A 23,847-nucleotide genomic window follows, 5' to 3' on the forward strand; every position below is an offset into this window, starting at 1 on the left:
AGTAATATTCCTAAGCACTCTCTTCCTGTGTTATAAAACTGGTGTAAGACAAACATGGTGTCACTCAGGAATACCATGACGTCTTGCCAGAATGGATGATGTCATTGCTTCCACGGTGCCTGAACCCGAAGTGCTCTGACAATACTATTCAATATGTCAGATGACACTTTTTTTGAAACTAAGAACTAAGAAATGAAACAATACTGACCAAGAAAGTATGAGCGAGTGTGTTGGGTTTTACAGCACTTTTAACTTTATTCCAGTTATATCACAGTGTCTCAGCTTAATGTGGGAGGAGATCCCCCAGGGATGCAGGTTTCAGATGCTTACCTCTTTGCTGAAACCATCAAGCACAGTATGGTGCTGACAAACCTGGAAACATCATCAAGGAATTGCGGCATCTTAGATGATTGGGCCCCAAACCCCCGAAGAAAGTATAAACAATGAAAAGTTTCAAATCCCAGATAACATTTGTCAACCACTTTTAGCACACTCAAATTATTTTCACAAAGTGGAATATTTTGTTTAAATATCTGAGATGGGTCATATGCACTTGGAAGGTTATTTAAAATCATTTAACATATGATAAATATACACATGTAACTATGAGACCATGACAAATGATATAAATACAAAATATAGCAGAACATATTCACACAAATGCATGAAGCAAATACATACAATACAGGCAGAACATGACTGTATATGGTAAAGGTGAAGGAAATATGAACACAGTGAACGCAATCTACCCTATTCTATGCATTAAGCATCTTGCTCCCCAAAACACCCAACAACAAACAGGCAATTATCAATATAACACATGGAGAATGTCTCAGAAATTATCACTGATTGAAATTGAAATACCTTCTATAAGTGCTGTTCGCTGGAAGGTCACTTTTGGAAATTATATCATATGAAGCATATGAAGCAGTGATAAATGTTATTTCTCCCTGGACATGAAAATGGAAAATAGACTTTTCATCAATCTGATAGAAATGGGAAAGGGTTGGTTGGTTGGTTGTTTTACGCCGCACTCAGCAATATTTCAGCTACATGATGGCGGTCTGTAAATAATCGTGTCTGGACCAGACAATTCAGTGATTGATAGGATGAGCATCAATCCTCGCAATGTGGAATCGATCACATACATCAACCAAGTCAGAGAGCCTGACCACCCAATCCCGTTATTCGCCTTTTACAGAAATCAGGTCCAAATTCCAAAGTTTGCCCTTTTTGTCACATATATTTCCAAACGTCTTCCTGAGGCAAGGGAGTCAACTGACTACAAAATTCCAGTTTCAACTCTTGCTGAACTAGGCTGGAATTATGGCGTTTTATTTCAGCTAAACTACGATTCTAAGCACAGTCCAAACAAAATCATGTGAGGAAATCGACATCCTGTTCATAAACTGCCATGCAGGTTTCAGTCGATTGCTGGATTCGCAAAATGTGTATCATAAACTTTTCGAAGTTTTAATTCAAGGTGCAAACGTGATTTGATGCACTTCATGAAGTAAGACCTGTTTTATTACAATATAGATCTTGATCATCGATCACATCGTCCCCCCTGGGTGCCGCCATTTTATTTGAGTGAGTGAGTGAGTGAGTATGGTTTTACGCCGCTTTTAGCAATATTCCAGCAATATCACGGCGGGGGACACCAGAAATGGGCTTCACACATTGTACCCATGTTGGGAATCGAACCCGGGTCTTCGGTGTGACAAGCAAACGCTTTAACCACTAGGCTACCCGACCGCCCCCCATTTTATTTGAAGCAAATGCAATTGGTATGAGAGGTGGAATCTGATTGGTCAAAAGGAGGGACATCGAAGAGACATAAGCCTAATAGCCACTGGTGGCCACGATCAAACCCAGAAATTCTGGCCCAGAAGGCAAGGATGGAAACTGGACTTTTACAGTCAATTAACTCTCTTGCCTCGAGAAGATGATTTCCAAATGGCACATCTAAACATCTTTTTGAATGCCCTGTTACACTCTTGAAGGTACAACCCCTGTCTTATGAGCATCTTGTCCTGAAGCAATCAGAAGCGACAGTCGGAACTAAGTGGAAGAGGTAGTCTTCTTGAACTACTTTGAAAACCATTATCACCCTTGGCGCTTACTACATAGAATATGGTATGTACATGACAATGCTTACATGACTTACACGCAAATATATAGATAAAACAAAACAATGTAAAAGAATGCATTGAAGGATAATGGGTGTCTAGACTAGCAATACTACGTATCACACTATCAGTGTTATACCACTACACAACTGAGACATTCAGGTTCATGATGCCAGAAAGGGGCTGACCATTTGATATGCTTAGAGTCAATGAGGAAATTGTCTTCAGGTCTTAAAATACATAATGAAGTATTCACTGAAAATTCTGAGAAATATTGTGTTGTGGGTCCTGGGAAAAATATGAAAATTATTCCGTCTCAAATACAAATCCCATGCGGACATTTAGACCATGATTCAACCATTAATCAGATAAATAAAAAAGTTACACACGTAAACTACCTTGTTAGAAAGTACAATATTGTTTCAGAATAAGAAATTTCACAATCGTTTGAAATTTGACATGCTACCATGTTCACAATATATGCACACATATACAATTTGACCTCATTTCTATATTTATCGGATCATGAATTCATGTTCAGCTGGTTTATTGCATTGATAACACAATCCATTGTATGATAATAAGTACTTGTGAGAAAATTTCTAATAGTTAATAAATAAATGAAGCAGTGCATGTCTCTTACATTTGAGACAGCAATGACTTACAGTTCAAGACCGTAAGCTCATTTTCAAATATATTAAAAATATCTTAATGGATTGGGCAGCTTTTTATGAAACGATTCGAACATTTAGCCTACAGTGCCTACAAAACCACATCACACTCACAAGGCATTTTTTGAATTTGCTTAAATCACAAAATTAATCTGTGTTGTCATGGAAACAATTTTTATGCTGCATGAGTAAAATTGCAGTGATATGAAGTAGGTTCCTTCTGAACTTGATGCTAAATGGATGTGTTTTTACTGTTATGATGGTGTTGAAGTGATTTTGTCATGATCATATACAAGTATTTATTTCTTTCATAAAAGAGCCTGCACAAATTTTTGACATGGAGATAAACAAGATATTCTTATATGGCTGTTTGTAGACATTGTGTAGGATACCTATCAATATATATTTCTGCTGTTGCCATCCACTGAACTAGACATGAATACAATCCAACTGGGCTGTAAATGACTTAACTGTGGAGAGAGTGAGTGATTGAGTGAGTTGAGTTTAAAGCTGCTGTTAACAGCAGTGTGACAGCTCCATGTGTGTGTGTTTAACAAAAATACCAAATGAAACATTAGGTTAAAATAATATAGGAATTGGTTCGTCAAAGCCACTAGTACAATTACATGCTGGCAAACCAAGAAACATAATCATAATAATTCCAAAGAATCTTGGATTTGATCCCACAATTAGCTGATCCAGGAACAACCAGGGGACATAACCCCATGAGTACAGTGTAGTGCTAAGAAACCAAGCATCATAATTTGGAAGAAACTGGGATTTGATCCCACAATTAGCCTATCCTGGCACAACTAAGGGACATAACCTCATGAGTGCAGGTATAGTGCTGAAACATCAGGGATTGCAATTTGAAAGAATTTGGGATTTGATCCCACAATTAGTTGATCCTGGCACAACTAAGGGACATAACTGTACAACATACTACACAAAGAATTGTGACACCATAGAAAACTGTCAGCCTATTCTATCTATTATAACCAAGTTGAGTTGGTTATGAAACTTTCACAAAGTCATACGGGATAACGATTGAGCAAACGACTGAATAGGGTGTAAAACAAAGTGAACAAAAGACAACTACCGTATTCGACGTAATAAGCGCCCAGGGCGCTCTCAAAATTAGAAATAGGGGGCTCTTATTAGAATGTTATTTTAATGGGAAAAAAAACAGTTGAAAGATCGTCAATTTCGTGGTTTATACTGACAGCCTGAAATGTTTATATATGACAGATATATTTTTCCAGAATTTAATTGCCCATAATTAAGGGTGCATATATAACACAAGCGTGCATATTATACATGAATAAATGTGTACATTTATCAATCGGAAAGGGTGCTAATTGGAATTGTTCACTAGCCAATATATCAGAAAATATCGCTGTGGGCGCTTATTAGAGCGGGGCGCATATTACTTCGAATACGGTACATCACAACAGCCTTTAAATAACTGAACCTAGACCTGACAAACCAGAGGTTGATATCATGAGCAGTCTTCACACCAACCAGGTATATGACACAAGTCACAGTCTGATTTTAGTTGTTGCTACAAGCATTGTGCTATTGGAGCCCATTCTACCAATGGATCCCTATGGGACGGCATATAACATACAAGCAAAATACTGTCATTGTGTCACGATGTCATCACCAGCACTAGACAATGCTAGAAGCAGCCATCACGAAGGATGTCAAGGCAATGGATAACCAAAGACATACTCCAACAAGCTGCACATATACACACAACATAAAATAATACATACATAGCCATACATGACAGTAAGGGCACGTCCCTACAAGAAGCACAGGTGCTAACGACACTATGGCACGCAGTTGGAAATAATAATATTCACAAGTAACACCATGGGGTAAAATAAGTCCTCTCTAAAATATACACGCAAATACAATAAGTTCCGAGGATAACACAAGAGTGGGGTTGGTTTAACACTGCTTTGACCAGTTAGTGGTGACATATCTGAAAGGCAGTTAGAGTAAGCAGTGGTACAGTCTAATGTAGCACCAAGACAATCTGACATCTTCTTTCAGTCTCCTTTGTCAAGATGCCAACATGGTGAATGGGTGGGAAGCCACATCAATTATATAGATGTTGTCAGGGTCGAGCTGAAGATATCTTCATGAAAACCTCAGGAATTGATGGAATAAACAAGAAAAAAAAAGATGTCTAATATTTTCTTGTTTTCTATAATATACAGCATCTTTAATTACTATTTCACATCTGGAAACTTTAGCAAAGACTTGAGGAAACAATAAGTCGAAGTCTTCAAACTATCTACAAATAGTTTCATCCTATCACAGATTTCTTACAGATTCAGTGTTTTAATGGGGTTATTGTACCACTATGACCAAATCTGACAACTTTCAAATAATAAACAAATGACTGGCTTTTTTTCATAAAAATATAACCTTAATGAATACTGTGCTTGTTAGTTTTTGGCAGAATTTGATTGATTGAGTGAGTGAGTGAGTGAGTGAGTGAGTGTGTGTGTGTGTGGGTGGTAGGTGGTGGGCAGTGGGTGAGTGAGGAATGAAATAGTGGGTGGGAGGGTTGGTGAGTGAGTGAGTGAGGAATGAAAGAGTGGGTGGGAGGGTTGGTGAGTGAGTGAGTGAGTGAGTGGGTGAGTGAGGAATGAAATAGTGGGTGGGAGGGTTGGTGAGTGAGTGAGTGAGGAATGAAATAGTGGGTGGGAGGGTTGGTGAGTGAGTGAGTGAGTGAGTGGGTGAGTGAGGAATGAAATAGTGGGTGGGAGGGTTGGTGAGTGAGTGAGTGAGGAATGAAAGAGTGGGTGGGAGGGTTGGTGAGTGAGTGAGTGAGTGAGTGGGTGAGTGAGGAATGAAATAGTGGGTGGGAGGGTTGGTGAGTGAGTGAGTGAGGAATGAAATAGTGGGTGGGATGGTTGGTGAGTGAGTGAGTGAGCGAGTGCATTTGGTTCAATGCCATCTTGTCATATTTCAGTTCTGTCCCATGGTGTGAGGCAGGGTTCAAATGTTTACCACTTTGGTGAAGCCCACAAGTACAGACATGGTGCTTACAACCCTAAAAGCAACATGAGGATGAATCAGGGATTCGAACTCTGTACAGTGAATTCCAGTGCCACCTCTATCCATTTCATATACATCTGGAGCATAATTTCCTGTTCACACTGACTAGGTCAACTCTCTCAATGCCACTGGGATGGAAATTATAACCTTCAGTGATGATGACAGTAGACATAATTTCCTGTTCACACTGACTAGGTCAACTCTTTCAATGCCACTGGGATGGAAATTATAACCTTCAGTGACGATGATAACAGTAGACATGGTGACTGTGTCGTCATGGCAACACTGAAGCATTATGGGGCAGTGAAGTCGGGTAGAAATGTATCTTGATCACTAGTCGTTATGATGTAAAACGTTTTGGATACCAAAACCCTCTCTCACAAATCAATCACAGCACCTCGACTGTCATACGTACATGTCCAACTGTGGAGGTTAAGATCGTCGTAGTGTTAAGATCGTCGTAGTGTTAAGATCGTCATAGTGTTAAGATCGTCGTAGTGTTAAGATTGTCGTAGTGTTAAGATCGTCGTAGTGTTAAGATCGTCGTAGTGTTAAGATCGTCATAGTGTTAAGATCGTCGTAGTGTTAAGATCGTCGTAGTGTTAAGATCGTCGTAGTGTTAAGATCGTCATAGTGTTAAGATTGTCGTAGTGTTAAGATCGTCGTAGTGTTAAGATCGTCATAGTGTTAAGATCGTCTTGTGCAAGTGGACCCTGCCATACTGAATTTTGATGGGGTTATACGACTAGAACCAGTACCTTACACTAAAAGCCATGTCATGGAATCATTCTAATCAGATTAAAATTCAGCAAATCATCTCACACTAGGTCTCCTTCCACTATGTAAGTGTGGCAGAAAGCCTATTGTCAATCAACCCCAGTACTTTAACAGGCAAGACAAATGCAGGGCCAAACATAAAGTAAGCCGATAAGTTTTCTAGGGATTGATTTCCAGTACCAACAATAACGGACGGTTATGATGTCACGGATAGTACAGGTACATGACTGTAAGCTGGTGAAAAGCTACACTTAAACCATTGTAATTGTACAATTATTCAATAAGGCTTAAAAAAGAAGAAGAATTGGTTCTCAGGCAATGACCGTGTGGTCTTTTTTTATAATGTTTGCTTGTTCAAACTAATATGTAACCAAACAAACAGTTGTGTACCTGGGAAACGGACTCCCTACATAAAGTAGCATACATACTCGCATTGCCATCATCACCATAAACACGAGACGCACAGGAAAGCAGTGTGCCTGTAAAAGGAAGTAACTATGTGCTATATTGGATTGCTTTGTTTTTGAGTATTAGGATTTTTTTTCTTCTTTTTAAAATGGAAATAAAAACGAAACATGCCGCAGACTTTACGATGATGCAGGCGGCGCCTGAGAACAAGACTGTTATTTTTTGGGGCCTAAATTCTACATGTTTGCTTTGTATGTATGAGACGACGTCAATGTTTTCTAATTAAAAGAATGGACATGACTCAAACATGTTAAAAGCAAAGAAAAAATAAATATATGGTCATAAAAGATTAAAAGGTGAATTAAAACAACATGGAAGAACAGGACCAGGAACATTGTGAAGGAACATGGACAGTGATGGTTACTGGAAGCACAGGGATGTGTGCACAATACAACTGAGGCATGGTGACAGCAGACTGTCTGAGTTGTCACACACTCTCAGCACACAAATGCCAAACACACTCACCCTGATGCCACAGTCACAGTGACACACTAGAGTTCACTTGAAATGCTCACAAATCAATTAAGGCACAGAAAAAACATGGAAATATTCAACTTTTTAAACATGACATAGTCAGTAAAAGGAACACGTCGAAGATCCATAACTCACACTGTCAAATTTCAGAACTGGGGTTGTTTATGTAGCACTCTAAACAACATGGCGGCCAATTGGTAAAAATAGTTCGAACTACTTCAGCGCTGAATTGAATGCAATGATGTACAAATAAGCCTCACCTCTTTATTGGTCCTCTAATCCAATAAGCACAAGTCACCTTAACCAAGCCATTGCAGTTGTTATAACTGGGATTGTATATATTTCCATTTGGATATCTACTGACATTTAATGCAGATTTAGGGCCGAATGTCTGCCTCTAGGTCTAGATTAACCACCATAGAATGCCAATTAACAATTTTACCAGTGATGTCAATAGCAGGAGAGATGTTATGTGGGTCTACACACTACATAAATTGTAATGCCCCATGAAATTTATATCTGAGGTTTACTTTGAGTTTCACAAGAAGTATTCTGTTGGTTGATCCAATGAAAGCTTGATACCAGAACTAAAGCTGCTATTAGCACCGAGTGACCCTTGGGTCAGTTACCCCACATATTCTGCTGTGTATTTCTTGAATTGTTTTAGTCTGATATCTTTAACACAAAATGTAATGTTTAACTAATTGAACTGATGCAAAACATGTGCAAATTAATGAACATTATCTTCAACCTACACTTCAGATTTTGAACGGTTATCTTCCTCCAAGAGAAACCAAAGATGCAGCTGATATTAATGCCTGTAGACCAAAGTGGGCCCTGTTCATTTACACCGCAGGGGAGGCTACTCTCGGTACAATCTCATAAAAAGGGAGATTACTCCGAATCACGGTTCACAGAAGGGGAGGTTACTCCCATTCCACTTCATCTGGGTTGTCTGGTGGTATGACCAGGAACAGTCTTTGAAAGAACTTGTTGATAGAATCTGAAACACACAGCAGTTGTTGACATCAATGGCAATGAAATATTAAGATAAGAATCATATTAACTCCACAAATGGCTATGATTTAGTGATTATGGTTTAACGCCGCTTGTTGCAATCTTCCAGCAATATCACTGCAGGGGACACCAGAAATGGGCTTCACACATTGTACCCATGTCGGGAATCGAACCCAGGTCTTTGGTGTGATGAGCGAATGCTTTAACAACTAGGCCACCCAACCGCCCCCAAATGGCTGTGAAATCTTAAGGTCTAGAATGGAACAAAAGCATGGGCAATGGACACCAACTTGACACTGATCAGATCACTATCATCTTAAATGAAGTTTACTAAACGCAATGGACTGCGGCCATTTTCTGTTTGATTATTTGTTTATTTGACACCACAGACCAACATTCCAGAAATATGATGGGAGGCTGTATATAAATGAGACAGTCCAATGACTGATATTATGAACAACAATCCACACAGTGCGGGTACGATGACACGCAATCAACCATGTCACCGAGCCCTACCACTCCATCCGTAAGTCATCTTGTATGACAAGACAGGTTGCTTGGGACCATTCAAACCCGGAGTCCCCTACACGGGTGGCCTTCTACCACTGCTTCAACTAGTCAGCAACTTCCTACTTCTCTGACCTTAATGTACCACTGCTACAACCAGTCAGCAACTTCCTACTTCTCTGACCTTAAAGTACCACTGCTACAACCAGTCAGCAACTTCCTACTTCTCTGACCTTAATGTACCACTGCTTCAACCAGTCAGCAACTTCCTACTTCTCTGACCTTAATGTACCACTGCTACAACCAGTCAGCAACTTCCTACTTCTCTGACCTTAAAGTACCACTGCTACAACCAGTCAGCAACTTCCTACTTCTCTGACCTTAATGTACCACTGCTACAACCAGTCAGCAACTTCCTACTTCTCTGACCTTAATGTACCACTGCTACAACCAGTCAGCAACTTCCTAATTCACTGACCTTAATGTACCACTGCTACAACCAGTCAGCAACTTCCTACTTCTCTGACCTTAATGTACCACTGCTTTAACCAGTCAGCAACTTCCTACTTCTCTGACCTTAATGTACCACTGCTTCAACCAGTCAGCAACTTCCTACTTCTCTGACCTTAATGTACCACTGCTACAACCAGTCAGCAACTTCCTACTTCTCTGACCTTAATGTACCACTGCTTCAACCAGTCAGCAACTTCCTACTTCTCTGACCTTAATGTACCACTGCTACAACCAGTCAGCAACTTCCTACTTCTCTGACCTTAAAGTACCACTGCTACAACCAGTCAGCAACTTCCTACTTCTCTGACCTTAAAGTACCACTGCTACAACCAGTCAGCAACTTCCTACTTCTCTGACCTTAAAGTACCACTGCTTCAACCAGTCAGCAACTTCCTACTTCTCTGACCTTAATGTACCACTGCTTCAACCAGTCAGCAACTTCCTACTTCTCTGACCTTAATGTACCACTGCTACAACCAGTCAGCAACTTCCTACTTCTCTGACCTTAAAGTACCACTGCTACAACCAGTCAGCAACTTCCTACTTCTCTGACCTTAAAGTACCACTGCTACAACCAGTCAGCAACTTCCTACTTCTCTGACCTTAAAGTACCACTGCTACAACCAGTCAGCAACTTCCTACTTCTCTGACCTTAATGTACCACTGCTACAACCAGTCAGCAACTTCCTACTTCTCTGACCTTAAAGTACCACTGCTACAACCAGTCAGCAACTTCCTACTTCTCTGACTTATCCGGATTATATATCAACCATCTAGCTCAAGACATTCCTGTTCAGCCTCTCAAATCTAAAATCAACACCAACTGCCAGAACTATTTGTCTTGTATCTATGACCTTGTATCAGCAGAGTTTTCAGCTATTTTATGTAGCACTCTGAGCATTCACCCAGTGTATGGAATTAAGCAAATAACAATTGTACATATTATTATTATTTTTTTATTTTTTTTAGCCTTATAATAATAAAAATAATAATAATATTAAGTCTTGGTTCTAGCATCAATTTAAAGTCTGCTGCACGTTTCATTTTTATTTCCATTTTTAATATTAAAAACAATGCGATCCAATATAGCACACAGTTACTTCCCTTTACACTCACACTGCTTTACTGCCCATCTCGTGTCATGGTCACGGCAGCAATAGGAGTTTGTATGCTTGTTTAAATAGGGAGACCCTTTCCCAGGTTGATGGTACACAACTGTCCATTTGGTTACATACTAGTTTAAACAAGCAAAGAAAATAAAACAAAAAAACACGTCTGCCTGGACTGTATTTTCAAAAGTCAATGCCTGAGATCCAATTCTTATATTTTTTTTAAGCCAAACTTACTGATCTTGGTCTGCAGCTCCCGCGGTTTGTTCTGCCACCTGTTGCCAATCACATAGAGGACTGAGCCTAGGAGAATGAGGCCCAGCGCCATCAAGCTTTCAGAGGGCTTCTGGTAGAACGTCAGCACCACGATGGCCAAACTGATGACACTCAGGGCTATTGGTAGCGCAACTGGTACCTGAAATCAGGGGAGTGGGTGAGTGAGTTGGGTTTGACGCCGCTTTTAACAATATTCCAGTTATAACACGGCGTGTCAGGGGAGGAAAGCCCGAAGTAATGCAGGTCTTAAAGAACATCTCAAACGAGGGGAGAAAGCCCATGAGATTAAGAGTGAGTGAGTTGGGGTTAATGTCGCTTTTAACAGTATTCAAGTCATATCACTGCATGTCAGCTTAATGTGGGAGGAAAGTCCGAAGTGATGCAGGTCTCAGACGTTTACCACTTTGGTGAAACCCACGAGCATGGGTATGGTGCTGACACACCCAGAAACATAATCAGGGCGAACCAGGATTTGAACCCACAATCATAGGTTTCTGGCGTGCCCAAGGGACGCAACTCTGCACAGCGAATTGCGGTGCCTTAGACGGCTGGGGCCCCCGTGGCCCCTGGAATCAGAGGAAGCAGCATCAGAAATGGCTTTCAGCATACGTGACCCATCAGGAGAAAGGGACCTTGTGGGTGCTAGGATACAATTGTGCTGTGACGCCATAACGTCGTAACTCTCGTTGTGAATCAGAAATGTCTGATGCCATTGCAATAATGCAACACCAACTATAATGCATAATTTCCTACATACTGATAATTATTGTGCCATGAACGGAAAGGAGTTATGAGTAATTGTAATGTCCTTGGTGTTACCGCCTCACCTCAATTCTGAAAATGACTCACGTTAACACACATTGCATGGCATGATTTGCAACAAGTACAAAGAACATGTTCAATAAATCAAGAATATTGAAATTATATATCGATCATTTTGGTCATGTGTGGGACACAGAGAAGAGAAAATTATCAATTTTTATTTTCATTTTTCACAAAGAGTGATGAACCAGGCTTTAAAACGTGGTTATATTAACAGTGAGATTCTTTTTCTTTTCTAGTCAGAGGTTAAATAATATTAGTTTTACAATAATACACTCAAAGAAATATTGTATCAATTTTTTTTTTCTGCAAACTAAAATGGTTACACCAAGGACAATAAATGTCTACTGTTTCTCCGGTATGTTTACAATATGACAAAATTATGTTCCTTTGCGTTGGCATAATTTACCCAACTACTTATCAAGTTTAGATGTTTCTTGTTATATTACTAAAAGTTGTAATTTTCAAGTATTATTTTAGTTAAATCAACAGGACCAAAGGGGTACAAATATTACTAATGACATGTATCATAACTGCCATACATTGACTTGTTTTAAATCATATTTTTTGCAGTGTGACTACAGTTAACATAAAGTTTTTGTGATCACGATCACAAGAGCCCTGAAGGGCTGGTCATATTATTACGTAAAAAATATCTGGTAACAGGGATCAGCTGTACTAAAGTGTTACACGTATGGTTATTTCTATCTTAACTACCATATTTTTTTTAGTATAGTGTGCACCCATGTATAATGCCCACACCCCTCTAGCGGATTCAGTATTTTGATAAAAAATTTATACAAACCGGTGATAAGAAACTTGGTCAGTACAAATTTGCAATTTCAGATAAAAAAAAATAATCACCAGACTTGTTAATTTACTGTTTAAATTGTATTTTTTTTCTGCTAGGCTGTTAATAACAGTGAGTTGTGCGATCTTCCGATCGCTTCACACACGATTTCGCCGAAATTAATTAAAACAATAAAAAAATGGAATTTTGAATAAAATTAATGAAATAAGTTACAAACATAAGTCCAGATATACAACGAACACTTTTCAAAACCAGACAAAAGAATTACATGATTGATTTGCATACTTCAGTATGGATTTGTTGACATGGTATTTCCAGTGTTAAGTGCTCACGGTAATGTCTTTGCATTGGGGGGGGGGAAAAAAACATCAAAACTCATTATGGCATGTATAATGCGCACCCCACTTCTACCGAGCTGTTTTTTTAGAGAAAAAAAGTGTGCACCATACTCAAGAAAATATGGTATAAATATAGTGAAGCTGCAACAAAATTAACATGATATTGGAATATACTTTTCCTGATAAAATAACAGTTCAGACACAATTCTTCTAATCATTGCATAAAAATTCTTTAAATGTATATTAATGAGTCATTTTTAACCGAATCACCGTAGACTGGGAGAAAACATGTGTACAGGAGATTGCTATTTCTGCCTCAGTTTGCAAGAAAATACTCACGGTAATCTCAATCTCTGCATATAAAACAATGCCTAGCAGAACTGGAAAAAGAATTTAAATGGTAAATCCTCATGTCTTGTGTTGCTTTATTTCTAATTTCAAATCTGTATTGTCCAAGTTTGTAATCACCTGTTTCTTAAGATGAATTCGCTGAAGGGACACATTGTACTATTTTTCTAAGAATAATATTTAAAAAAAATCTTTTTAAAAAAATACTGAATCGCCAAGATGGGGGTGTGCACGATACTCAAGAAAATAGGTAATTATTTTGGTGGCCAAAGGGATGCAACTCTGCAACATCAAACTGTGACACCCCAACAGATGACTCTCTCATGACCCCGATCCTGCCCTTGCTGGTGAGTCCCAACATTCGTGACCTACTTGTGTTATTCCGGGACAAGCCCAATAGCGACTCATGCCCCTCTCGTGGCCATTTTTGAGACCGGGTTCCATCTTAGCCCAAAAGGGCATACCTTCAACAATTGTCACCTCGTTGCGTAATGGTTCACATATATTTTCCCATATATTTTCTATATTTCAGATGCAATTTAAAGCACATCGGGACATGCAGAATTATACAGAATGATTGAACACATTTACCTGTGTTTTGGGTATATTTTTAGATGCAAGACATTTGTAAAATCAAAAATTATTTCGGACGGATTCTTTGCCAAAGAACTTGAAATCATACACAAATTCTGATTGGTTTGTCTATTTTCGCACATTCATCGATAGGGGGACGAGTCTTGTTGCAAGTTACAGAGAGGGGTGAGTGGTGACGAATGGACTCCCAACTGACCTTGATGGGTCTCTTCATGTCCGGCTCCTTGTATCTAAGATAAGCCTGTCCGGCAAACACCACTGTGAGTACCGTGGCAAACCCGAAGCCCTCCATCTCGATCAAATACCAAATATCATTGGACGACTGGAAACATGTGACCAGAGCCAGCTGCAAGAAGGAGTATATGCATCAGAAGATATCACAATGGATTATCAGTGACAGGGCTGCAACGAATACACTATGAGGCGAATACGATTTGTATCATGAATAAAGGGTAACGAGTACGAATAATAATACACGAATACAATAACAAGTAACGAATACGAATAATAATACACAAATACAATTACAAGTTAGCACTTGGTGTATTATTTGTTATCTTCAGTGAAACAATAACAACATAAGTTATTTGAGTGAGTTAGTAAGTGGTGCTTTAAGCCGCATCAGCAATATTCCAGCTATTCGCGGCTATAAGTTATTTGACATGGTTTATTAATATATTATACATTTACACACTGCACTTATCCAGGTACTAGTATCTGCTCAAATGTGACAATGACCAGTGACCACAATACTGTCAAATTAAATAATATAAGAGTGTTGTCTTTTGAAGACATCTATGCATATAATATGTTCTTATAGATATTTTTAGGTACAGGTATGTAAATGCACATGACTGCATATTCATAAATATTCAATTCCAGTGGCCATGAATAACAAATTCAATTCATGAATGGATACAGTTCGATTAACCGAATACGCGAGTGAATCGTAACAGCCCCAATTATCACAGTGGCTTTTTTACTATGTAAGCCTCATGACATCATGATTCATAACTTTTCTCAGGCATATTATGGAATAGTTTGTAGGTCGCAGCATATTTGTGGAAATGAAAATATTTGTGAAAATTATTCAACATTGTTTATCTGGTTTTTATCATGAAATGATTGATGCTGCTGGTTTCTTGTGCCAAAATCAATAACTGACAAGTCAAAGGAATTAATACAATCATAGAAATATATATTTCTTCAAATTTGCAACGGGGCTGGGGTCAGGTACTTGGACAAGGGGCACCTGTCAACACTTACAATGACAAACAGTGAGAGGCCAGGGTCAGGTACTTGGACAAGGGGCACCTATCAACACTTACAATGACAAACAGTGATGAGGCCAGGGTCAGGTACTTGGACAAGGGGCACCTGTCAACACTTACAATGACAAACAGTGATGAGGCCGGGGTCAGGTACTTGGACAAGGGGCACCTGTCAACACTCACAATGACAAACAGTGATGAGGCCAGGGTCAGGTACTTGGACAAGGGGCACCTGTCAACACTTACAATGACAACAGTGATGAGGCCGGGGTCAGGTACTTGGACAAGGGGCACCTGTCAACACTTACAATGACAAACAGTGATGAGGCCGGGGTGAGGTCCTCGGACAAGGGGCACCTGTCAACACTTACAATGACAAACAGTGATGAGGCCAGTGTCAGGTACTTGGACAAGGGGCACCTGTCAACACTTACAATGACAAACAGTGATGAGGCCAGTGTCAGGTACTTGGACAAGGGGCACCTGTCAACACTCACAATGACAAACAGTGATGAGGCCAGTGTCAGGTACTTGGACAAGGGGCACCTGTCAACACTTACAATGACAAACAGTGATGAGGCCGGTGTCAGGTACTTGGACAAGGGGCACTTGTCAACACTCACAATGACAAACAGTGATGAGGCCAGGGTCAGGTACTTGGACAAGGGGCACCTATCAACACTTACAATGACAAACAGTGATGAGGCCGGGGTCAGGTACTCGGACAAGGGGCACCTGTCAACACTTACAATGACAAACAGTGATGAGGATGGGGTCAGGTACTCGGACAATGGGCACCTGTCAACACTTACAATGACAAACAGTGATGAGGCCGGGGTCAGGTACTTGGACAAGGGGCACCTGTCAACACTTACAATGACAAACAGTGATGAGGCCAGTGTCAGGTACTTGGACAAGGGGCACCTGTCAACACTTACAATGACAAACAGTGATGAGGCCAGGGTCAGGTACTTGGACAAGGGGCACCTGTCAACACTTACAATGACAAACAGTGATGAGGCCAGGGTCAGGTACTTGGACAAGGGGCACCTGTCAACACTTACAATGACAAACAGTGATGAGGCCGGGGTCAGGTACTCGGACAATGGGCACCTGTCAACACTTACAATGACAAACAGTGATGAGGCCGGGGTCAGGTACTTGGACAAGGGGCACCTATCAACACTTACAATGACAAACAGTGATGAGGCCGGGGTCAGGTACTCGGACAAGGGGCACCTGTCAACACTCACAATGACAAACAGTGAGAGGCCAGGGTCAGGTACTTGGACAAGGGGCACCTGTCAACACTTACAATGACAAACAGTGATGAGGCCAGGGTCAGGTACTTGGACAAGGGGCACCTGTCAACACTTACAATGACAAACAGTGATGAGGCCGGGGTCAGGTACTTGGACAAGGGGCACCTGTCAACACTTACAATGACAACAGTGATGAGGCCAGGGTCAGGTACTTGGTCAAGGGGCACCTGTTAACACTCACAATGACAAACAGTGATGAGGCCAGGGTCAGGTACTTGGACAAGGGGCACCTGTTAACACTCACAATGACAAACAGCGATGAGGCTGGGAATGAGGTACTTGGACAAGGGGCACCTGTCAACACTCACAATGACAAACAGTGATGAGGCCGGGGTCAGGTACTTGGACAAGGGGCACCTGTCAACACTTACAATGACAAACAGTGATGAGGCCGGGGTCAGGTATTTGTACTGGATCATACCCATGAAGTGTGGCATATGGTTGTTCTGGGCACCGATGAAGAACAGTCTGTAATAGAGAGTTACACAAGTTTTGTTTGCTGGTTTGTTTGTTGTTTAACACCGCACTCAGCAATATTCCAGCAATATGATGGCGGTCAGTAAATAATCGACTCTGGACCAGACAATCCAGTGATAGACATCATGATCATCGATCCATGCATATGGTATAACATGACATGCATCAACGAAGTCAGCGAGTCTGACCACACAATTCTGTTAGTAGCCACTTACAACAAGCATATTCGCCTTTTACGGCAAGCATTGGTTGCTGAAGGTACAGTTACACAAGTCTGAGTAAGAGTGAAAATATTTATCTTTTATTGATGCCACCTTATTACTTCTGCTTCAGGTCTAATGACCTCTTGTGTTTTAAGTGTGTCATTCTGAACTGGATCTGACACACAAAAAAGTTTCAGATGAGTGAGTGAGTATGGTTTTACGCCGCTTTTAGCAATATTCCAGCAATATGACGGTTGGGGACACCAGAAATGGGCTTCACACATTGTACCTATGTCGGGAATCGAACCCGGGTCTTCGGCGTGACGAGCGAACGCTTTAACCACTAGGCTACCCGACTACCCCAGTTTCAGATGAACATACCTAAACAATCCAACTTAATCGAACAAACCATCTCCCAATACCGTATTTCTGCAATCATACTCACAGAAGAAATACACTTTGAAACAATTGTGTATCAGTCAATAAGACTCCCCACTACTCTTGTCACAGACTATTTCATAACTTCTGGAATCACTAAGGCACTGGTATTAGAATATCAATAAATAAAGTTAGCTACAGAAGTCAACACTTCTCTCTCAACAGCAGTATGATGGGAGATAGTTCAGACCTCGACATTGAAAGGGCTGTTCCATTCATGGTTCCCATCACGGAGACTGCTATGAGGATGGGCATCAGCCATGACATCACACCCATTGTCTGACCCGCAAACGTCTGGAAACATAATAACAGAGTTACTGTCAGCATGGTAAGCACATATTCCACTATTGTACTTTCTAAGCACAGAAACATAAAACCACTTTGAAAGTCTTTTTATCCCCCGCCCAACAAAGTTGGTGGAGCATATAGAAACGGGCTCCGTCCGTCCGTCCATCCATACGTCCGTCCGTCACGTTTAGTTTCTGGAGCATAACTCAGAAACCGTTCAACATGTTTTCATGAAACTTTGCAGGTCTGTCAAGTACATGCTGAACTGGTGCCTTTTGCTATTTAGAAATTTTAGAAATTTTTATTTTTTACGTTTCCATGGCAACAAGATGGACTTAGGTTCTGTGAGGGTAGGGTTCGTTTCCGGAGCATAACTCAGAAACCGTTCAATATTTTTTCATGAAACCTTGCAGGTCTGTCAAGTACATGCTGAACTGGTGCCTTTTGCTATTTAGAAATTTTAGACATTTTTATTTTTTACGTTTCCATGGCAACAAGATTGACTTAGGTTCCAAACTCTTTTTTTCACAATTTCCATGACAAATTCCACCTCGGTTAAAAAACGGTACGGTTTGTTTAGATTTAATTATGTCATAAATTCTGCAACAGGGGCGGGGGATATAGCCACGTTAGTGGCAAACTCTTATTTGTTTTTGTTTCTACTCTCTAAAGTTGCAATAATCATTAAATGCAAACATGTTTTACAGTTGTCAAAAAATCTGAAACTATGTTCAACAAGTAGATTGTCATCCATATTTCCTGCCGTGCTTGCAAGCTTACAATTGTAAACAAGCATTAAATACTCACATCCCCCACAAATAATACATGTCTGGTTTTGAGCAAGGCATTAGACCTCTGGAAACAAGCACTTTCAGTCTAAGTCAAAGTCATTGCGAAAAATATATTTTTAAAAAATCCCAAACTATCAAAAGGCACCAGTTCATCACTAGACCTATCCATGTGCCAAATGTGGTTAAAATCATGATTTTTTTAGTTCTGCACCAGAAACAAAACATGATGGACAGATTGACGGATAGACGAACACACATTCCTATATACCCCTTCCACTTTGATTTCTTTGAAATGACAGCCACTAGTCCTGCATTGTCCTTACTCATCTAATAAATTTACAAAAATTTCATGAAAAAAGGTTTGGCGTAAAAAACAAACCCTACACTGATTTGGTTGGTTGGTTTATTGTTTAACGCCGCACTCAGCAATATTCCAGCTATATGACAGCGGTCTGTAAAATAATCGAGTCTGGACTAGACAATCCAGTGAATGATATGAGCATCGATCCACGCAATTGGCATCAATGACATGCATCAACCATGTCAGCACCCCTGACCACAAAATCCCGTTCGTTGCCTCTTACGCCAAGCATAGTCGCCTTTTACAGCAAAAATGGGTTGCTGAAGACCTATTCTACCCCTGATCTTCATGGGTCAACACTCAATTGAAGATGAACTGAGAAAAAATTATTTCTATGATCACATGGTTGAGGTGTTGTCTTGCCCATGTCTATTGTATACATATTGAAAGCATGTAGTATAGTATATGGTGCTACATCAATGCCCTTCTAATGAATGCAGCAAGAGCAGTTGTGCTGAAAATAGCATGTGGGGACAGTGGGGCTTGATACGCCAAGTAGTGACTGACACGAGCTTACCACAGCCACAGCAGTGGACTTGAGCATGGATGTTGGGGAGAGCACAGCGAGGTATGCGATGTTGGTGACCAGGTAGATGGAGATTACAAGCACCATGGAGATCATGATGGCTCGAGGCAGGTTGCTGAGGAAGACAACACACATGCATATAAATAGATTTTAACTATGACCAACTTGAATCAATTTTTGTTGTTTAACGTCTTACTTAGTGAGTGAGTATGGTTTTATGCCTTTTAGCAATATTCCAGCAATATTCCAGTGGGGGACATCAGAAATGGGCTTCACACTTTGTCTGCATGTCAGGAATCGAACCTGGGTCTTCGGCGTGACGCACAAGCGCCTTAACCATTAGGCTACCCGATCCCTCCGTACTTAGCATTATTACAGCTAGATTACAGTAACATCAATTATCGAGCCTGGACCAGACAAACCAGTGATTGATATAATGAGGTCAGGTGAAACGGAGTGTGTGCATGCTTGTACTAGTCTGGACTAATGATGATGAGTAATATCCCACATGGTTGACACACAATGACACATACAACCAACTTACTGAGCCTGAACAAATGATCCAGTTTACTTTGACAACTAACATAGTGCTAATTCTATCCTGAGTCCCCATGGCAGACTTTGTCAATGATCATCAGGGCTCGATTTAGTTACATAAAACATGCACTAAAGTACTCACGGAAATGAAAAAAAACTGTTTTTCTCAATTTAACACAAAGTGTTACGTAGCTGTAAATACGAAATAACAAAACAACTCAAAAAGTACTAGTCTGGATTTGCTAGTTTGATCTCAGTGAACAATACAAAATGTACTTTACAGGAGGTATTTTGTCGGCACTTTCAACATTCAAAAATAAAACTAAGTCCAAATTGACATAGCAGAAACAGACTATAGGCATTATGCACCTGTTCTCACCTGTCGTCAAGGTGTCATAGGTCACCTTGATCAACTTACACCTGGTTATGCCCTGTTTCACAATAGTCTGTTTTATTCACATTTTTACGTGTAAAAAGGCATAAAAACATTTGATACGCTGTATTTGTGCCACGGCCCAATTAGTACTAATTTAGTTGTTTGAATATTTACATATTTTGTATATTAACTGCATTTATTTAAGATCTGAGGTCGAAAAAAAAGTTTTTTTTCATTTCCGTGAGTACTTTAGTGTAACCTAATTGAAAAATGCAACCCAAAATATTTCTACATGCATCCAGTGCATGTTAAAAAAATTCCAATTTGTGTCTAACTGACCCTTGCTTTTCCACACAACTACGATTTCTGAACACAGTGAACACCTTTAAGCTTTATGTACCATACTACATCACTAATTCCTGGGTTATATGTGACTTTCTTGGGCGTGATGGCATCGAACTGTATGTTTTTCAAGATAATGTTCACATCCTGCTACATTTTACAGCAATATTTAGGTAAAATCATGACACAGTCACCAGAGGTCTGACCTGTACTTATTCAGTTTATGCATCAACGTTTCATCCTTAATAAATTTGTGGGACAAGAGTGCAAACTAACTTTGTCTTGTGCAACTAGGTCAAGTTAAACAGAGTTCCTTACTTCAACATCAAGCCCTGATTGTACACACACAATTGTCAGTATGACATTTTGTTTGTTTTGTTTTGTTTGTTGTTTAACGCCACACTCAGCAATATTCCAGCTATATGACAGCGGTCTGTAAATAATCGAGTCTGGACCAGACAATCCAGTGATTGACATCATGACCATCAAACTACACAATTAGGATGCGATGACACGCATCAACCAAGTCAGCAGGCCTGACCACCCGATCCTGTTAGTCACCTCTTGCGACAAGCAAGGATTGCTGAAGACAAATTCTAACACAGAATCTTCACAGTATGACAAGATGAGATAATTACCTAAAACATTTTCATGTGAGGGATCCCCAAACCATAAATTCTCAACATTAAGGCACAAAGTCTCCTTTACTTCTTTCCCTAATCTGAACAATGATGATCAATACATCACATGATATCCAAAGAAAAATGTGGGAAGATAACTCGTTTACCATCTTCATCAACGCATCTACATCCTCAGTGCATGCAAGAGAATGCAACATAACATGGCCCAATGTTCCACGATAGTGCAGAGACTTACCGATTTGGGTTCACAAGTTCCTCTGTTAAAAAGTTCAGGTAACTCCTGCAGATAGAAACCAGGTATCAGGCAAAGTAATGCAAATATATCAGGGTTTTAGATCGGTTGCTTATCCAGGACATTGACTCATTGTCATCCAAAAGTCCTCAAGCTATTTTTCAATTTTCGTAATGTTTATCATGTTTATAGATGTCAAACTTCGCAAAAAACATAAAAAATGTCCTAATGACATTTGTCTCTCCAAAATCACTGAAAGTATTTTTATCAACAAAACAGACATAGACAAATAGTCTTACTGTCAGAGTGAGTGAGTATTGTTTTACGCCACGTTTAGCTGTATTATAGTAATATCACGGCGGGGGACACCAGAAATGGGCTTCACACATTGTACCCATGTCGGGAATCGAACCTGGATCTTTGGCGTGACGAGCGAACGATTTAAACACTAGGCTACCTGACCACCCCCTTACTGTCAGAGAAGACATAGACTGAGAGTTTACCATCACAGTTGACAGACAGATATTGCTTTCTGAAACGGTAGATGTAGACAAATAGGTTTACCATCCGCTGTATGCCCAGAAGCCCGAGTAGAAGGAGAGTGCGATGGCCCCTGCGCTGTAGTCACTGTCTTCGAAAGAGTTCTGGAAGCTCTCCACCTCACCTGAAACACCACACACAGTGTCAACATCCAACTTCAACATATATAGTTCAACATGTTCAAGGACACTTTGCAAAACCCATAGAGGTCAACAGAAACACATCATAACGGAAAGATTATACAATCCACATCTTGTGAAGAGCACTAGCTTCAGTATCTGTCGTCACCATCACTACGGGGTTGGACACAACTTGTCTTTCTTTGAAATTATCTTTAATGCTGACTTCAGCAATATTCCAGCCATATGACAAGTTTGTAAAAAATTGAGTCTGGACCAGAAAATCCAGTGATTGATATCATGAGCATCGATCCATGCAATTGGGATATGTCGATGCTATGTAATCAACCAAGTCAGTAAGCTTGGCTTATCCGATCCATTTAGTCACCTCTCACGACAAGCATAGTTGGGATTCAGCTGGACCTGATCAGCTAAGTCTGCAGCAACTGTCAGTAAACATTTTCAAATTGGAAGTACAAATTTCCTAGTTCATAAAAATACAGTTATATATACTTTCGCCAAAATATAGAAATATATATAGAGAAGTATGTATGTTAAGAAGAGATGTTTCCAATGTGTCCCACTTAATGACAAAACTTTCAATCAGTCAAGTGTTACCACAGTGTCTATATTCTTATCACGATATGCTGCACAAGATTTCCAAACTTTACACGCTAATCCTGCACGAGACAAATGGTGCATCATGGTGCATCATGCGTTCATGAGCGTCGCTCCACACAACATAACAGTATGTTCATTTGTGCATCAAATCAATCTAATATCTCATGAATAAGATTTATCCCATATATTAACCAACATATGTTGCATTCGTGAGTGTGTTAATTAACATGAGGGCTTGGTCATGGCGACACATATTTCACTAATAACAGGTCCAATAAAGAGAAAGACTTTTTGATTTGTTTGTTGTTTAACACCGAAATCAGCAATATTCTAGCTATATGACGGCAGTCTGTATATAATCAAGTCTGGACCAGACAATCCAGTGATTGACATCATGAGCATCAATCCATGCAATTGAGATACGATGACATGCTTCAACCAAGTCAGCGAGCCTGACCACCCGATCCTGGGGGCCGGAAGACTTTTTGATGCCAATATTAACATTACTGCATAGAATGTGATGATGGTGATGTTAAAATGCAATCCTAAAATATCTCTGAAATTACGATAAAATGAACTCTTCAAATAATCCCACTTTGCCTGCCATGGGCACTTAGTTTGGAGTCCTAGATTAACCCCTGATTAGCTTAAATACTCCACCAAAGCACCTCTTCACACAACCGGAGAGCGTAATCTTAGCAGTGTACAGAACTATAGTCATATCATTATCATTGACTATGCTATCTGCTCATTTTTCACACAAATTACATTGACATTGATAGTTCATACCCTGTAATAAACAAGAATAATTACAAGAAACAAAATTACCTATTTCT

The 23,847-nt window shown here is 40.0% G+C and overlaps 1 protein-coding gene across 2 annotated transcripts in view; it reads right to left on the minus strand.

The window, feature by feature from the left end:
• Nucleotides 1-5,498: 5,498 nt before the first annotated feature.
• The window catches only part of LOC139450521 (large neutral amino acids transporter small subunit 1-like), a 49,840-nt gene continuing 31,491 nt past the window's right edge, over nucleotides 5,499-23,847 (minus strand). For both annotated transcript variants that reach the window (XM_071232252.1, XM_071232251.1), the window contains 8 exons: nucleotides 22,296-22,395; nucleotides 21,735-21,779; nucleotides 19,595-19,718; nucleotides 17,828-17,931; nucleotides 16,891-16,987; nucleotides 14,123-14,272; nucleotides 10,975-11,152; nucleotides 5,499-8,594 (listed from right to left, as the gene is read on the minus strand). In XM_071232252.1, coding sequence (XP_071088353.1) covers nucleotides 8,518-8,594; nucleotides 10,975-11,152; nucleotides 14,123-14,272; nucleotides 16,891-16,987; nucleotides 17,828-17,931; nucleotides 19,595-19,718; nucleotides 21,735-21,779; nucleotides 22,296-22,395 — 875 coding nt within the window. In that variant the 3' untranslated portion in view covers nucleotides 5,499-8,517. The remainder of the gene's footprint in view (nucleotides 8,595-10,974; nucleotides 11,153-14,122; nucleotides 14,273-16,890; nucleotides 16,988-17,827; nucleotides 17,932-19,594; nucleotides 19,719-21,734; nucleotides 21,780-22,295; nucleotides 22,396-23,847) is intronic.

The sequence above is a fragment of the Haliotis cracherodii genome, unplaced genomic scaffold, assembly GCF_022045235.1.
Source record: "Haliotis cracherodii isolate W230 unplaced genomic scaffold, xgHalCrac1.p SCAF_8, whole genome shotgun sequence".
Lineage (NCBI taxonomy): Eukaryota > Metazoa > Mollusca > Gastropoda > Lepetellida > Haliotidae > Haliotis > Haliotis cracherodii.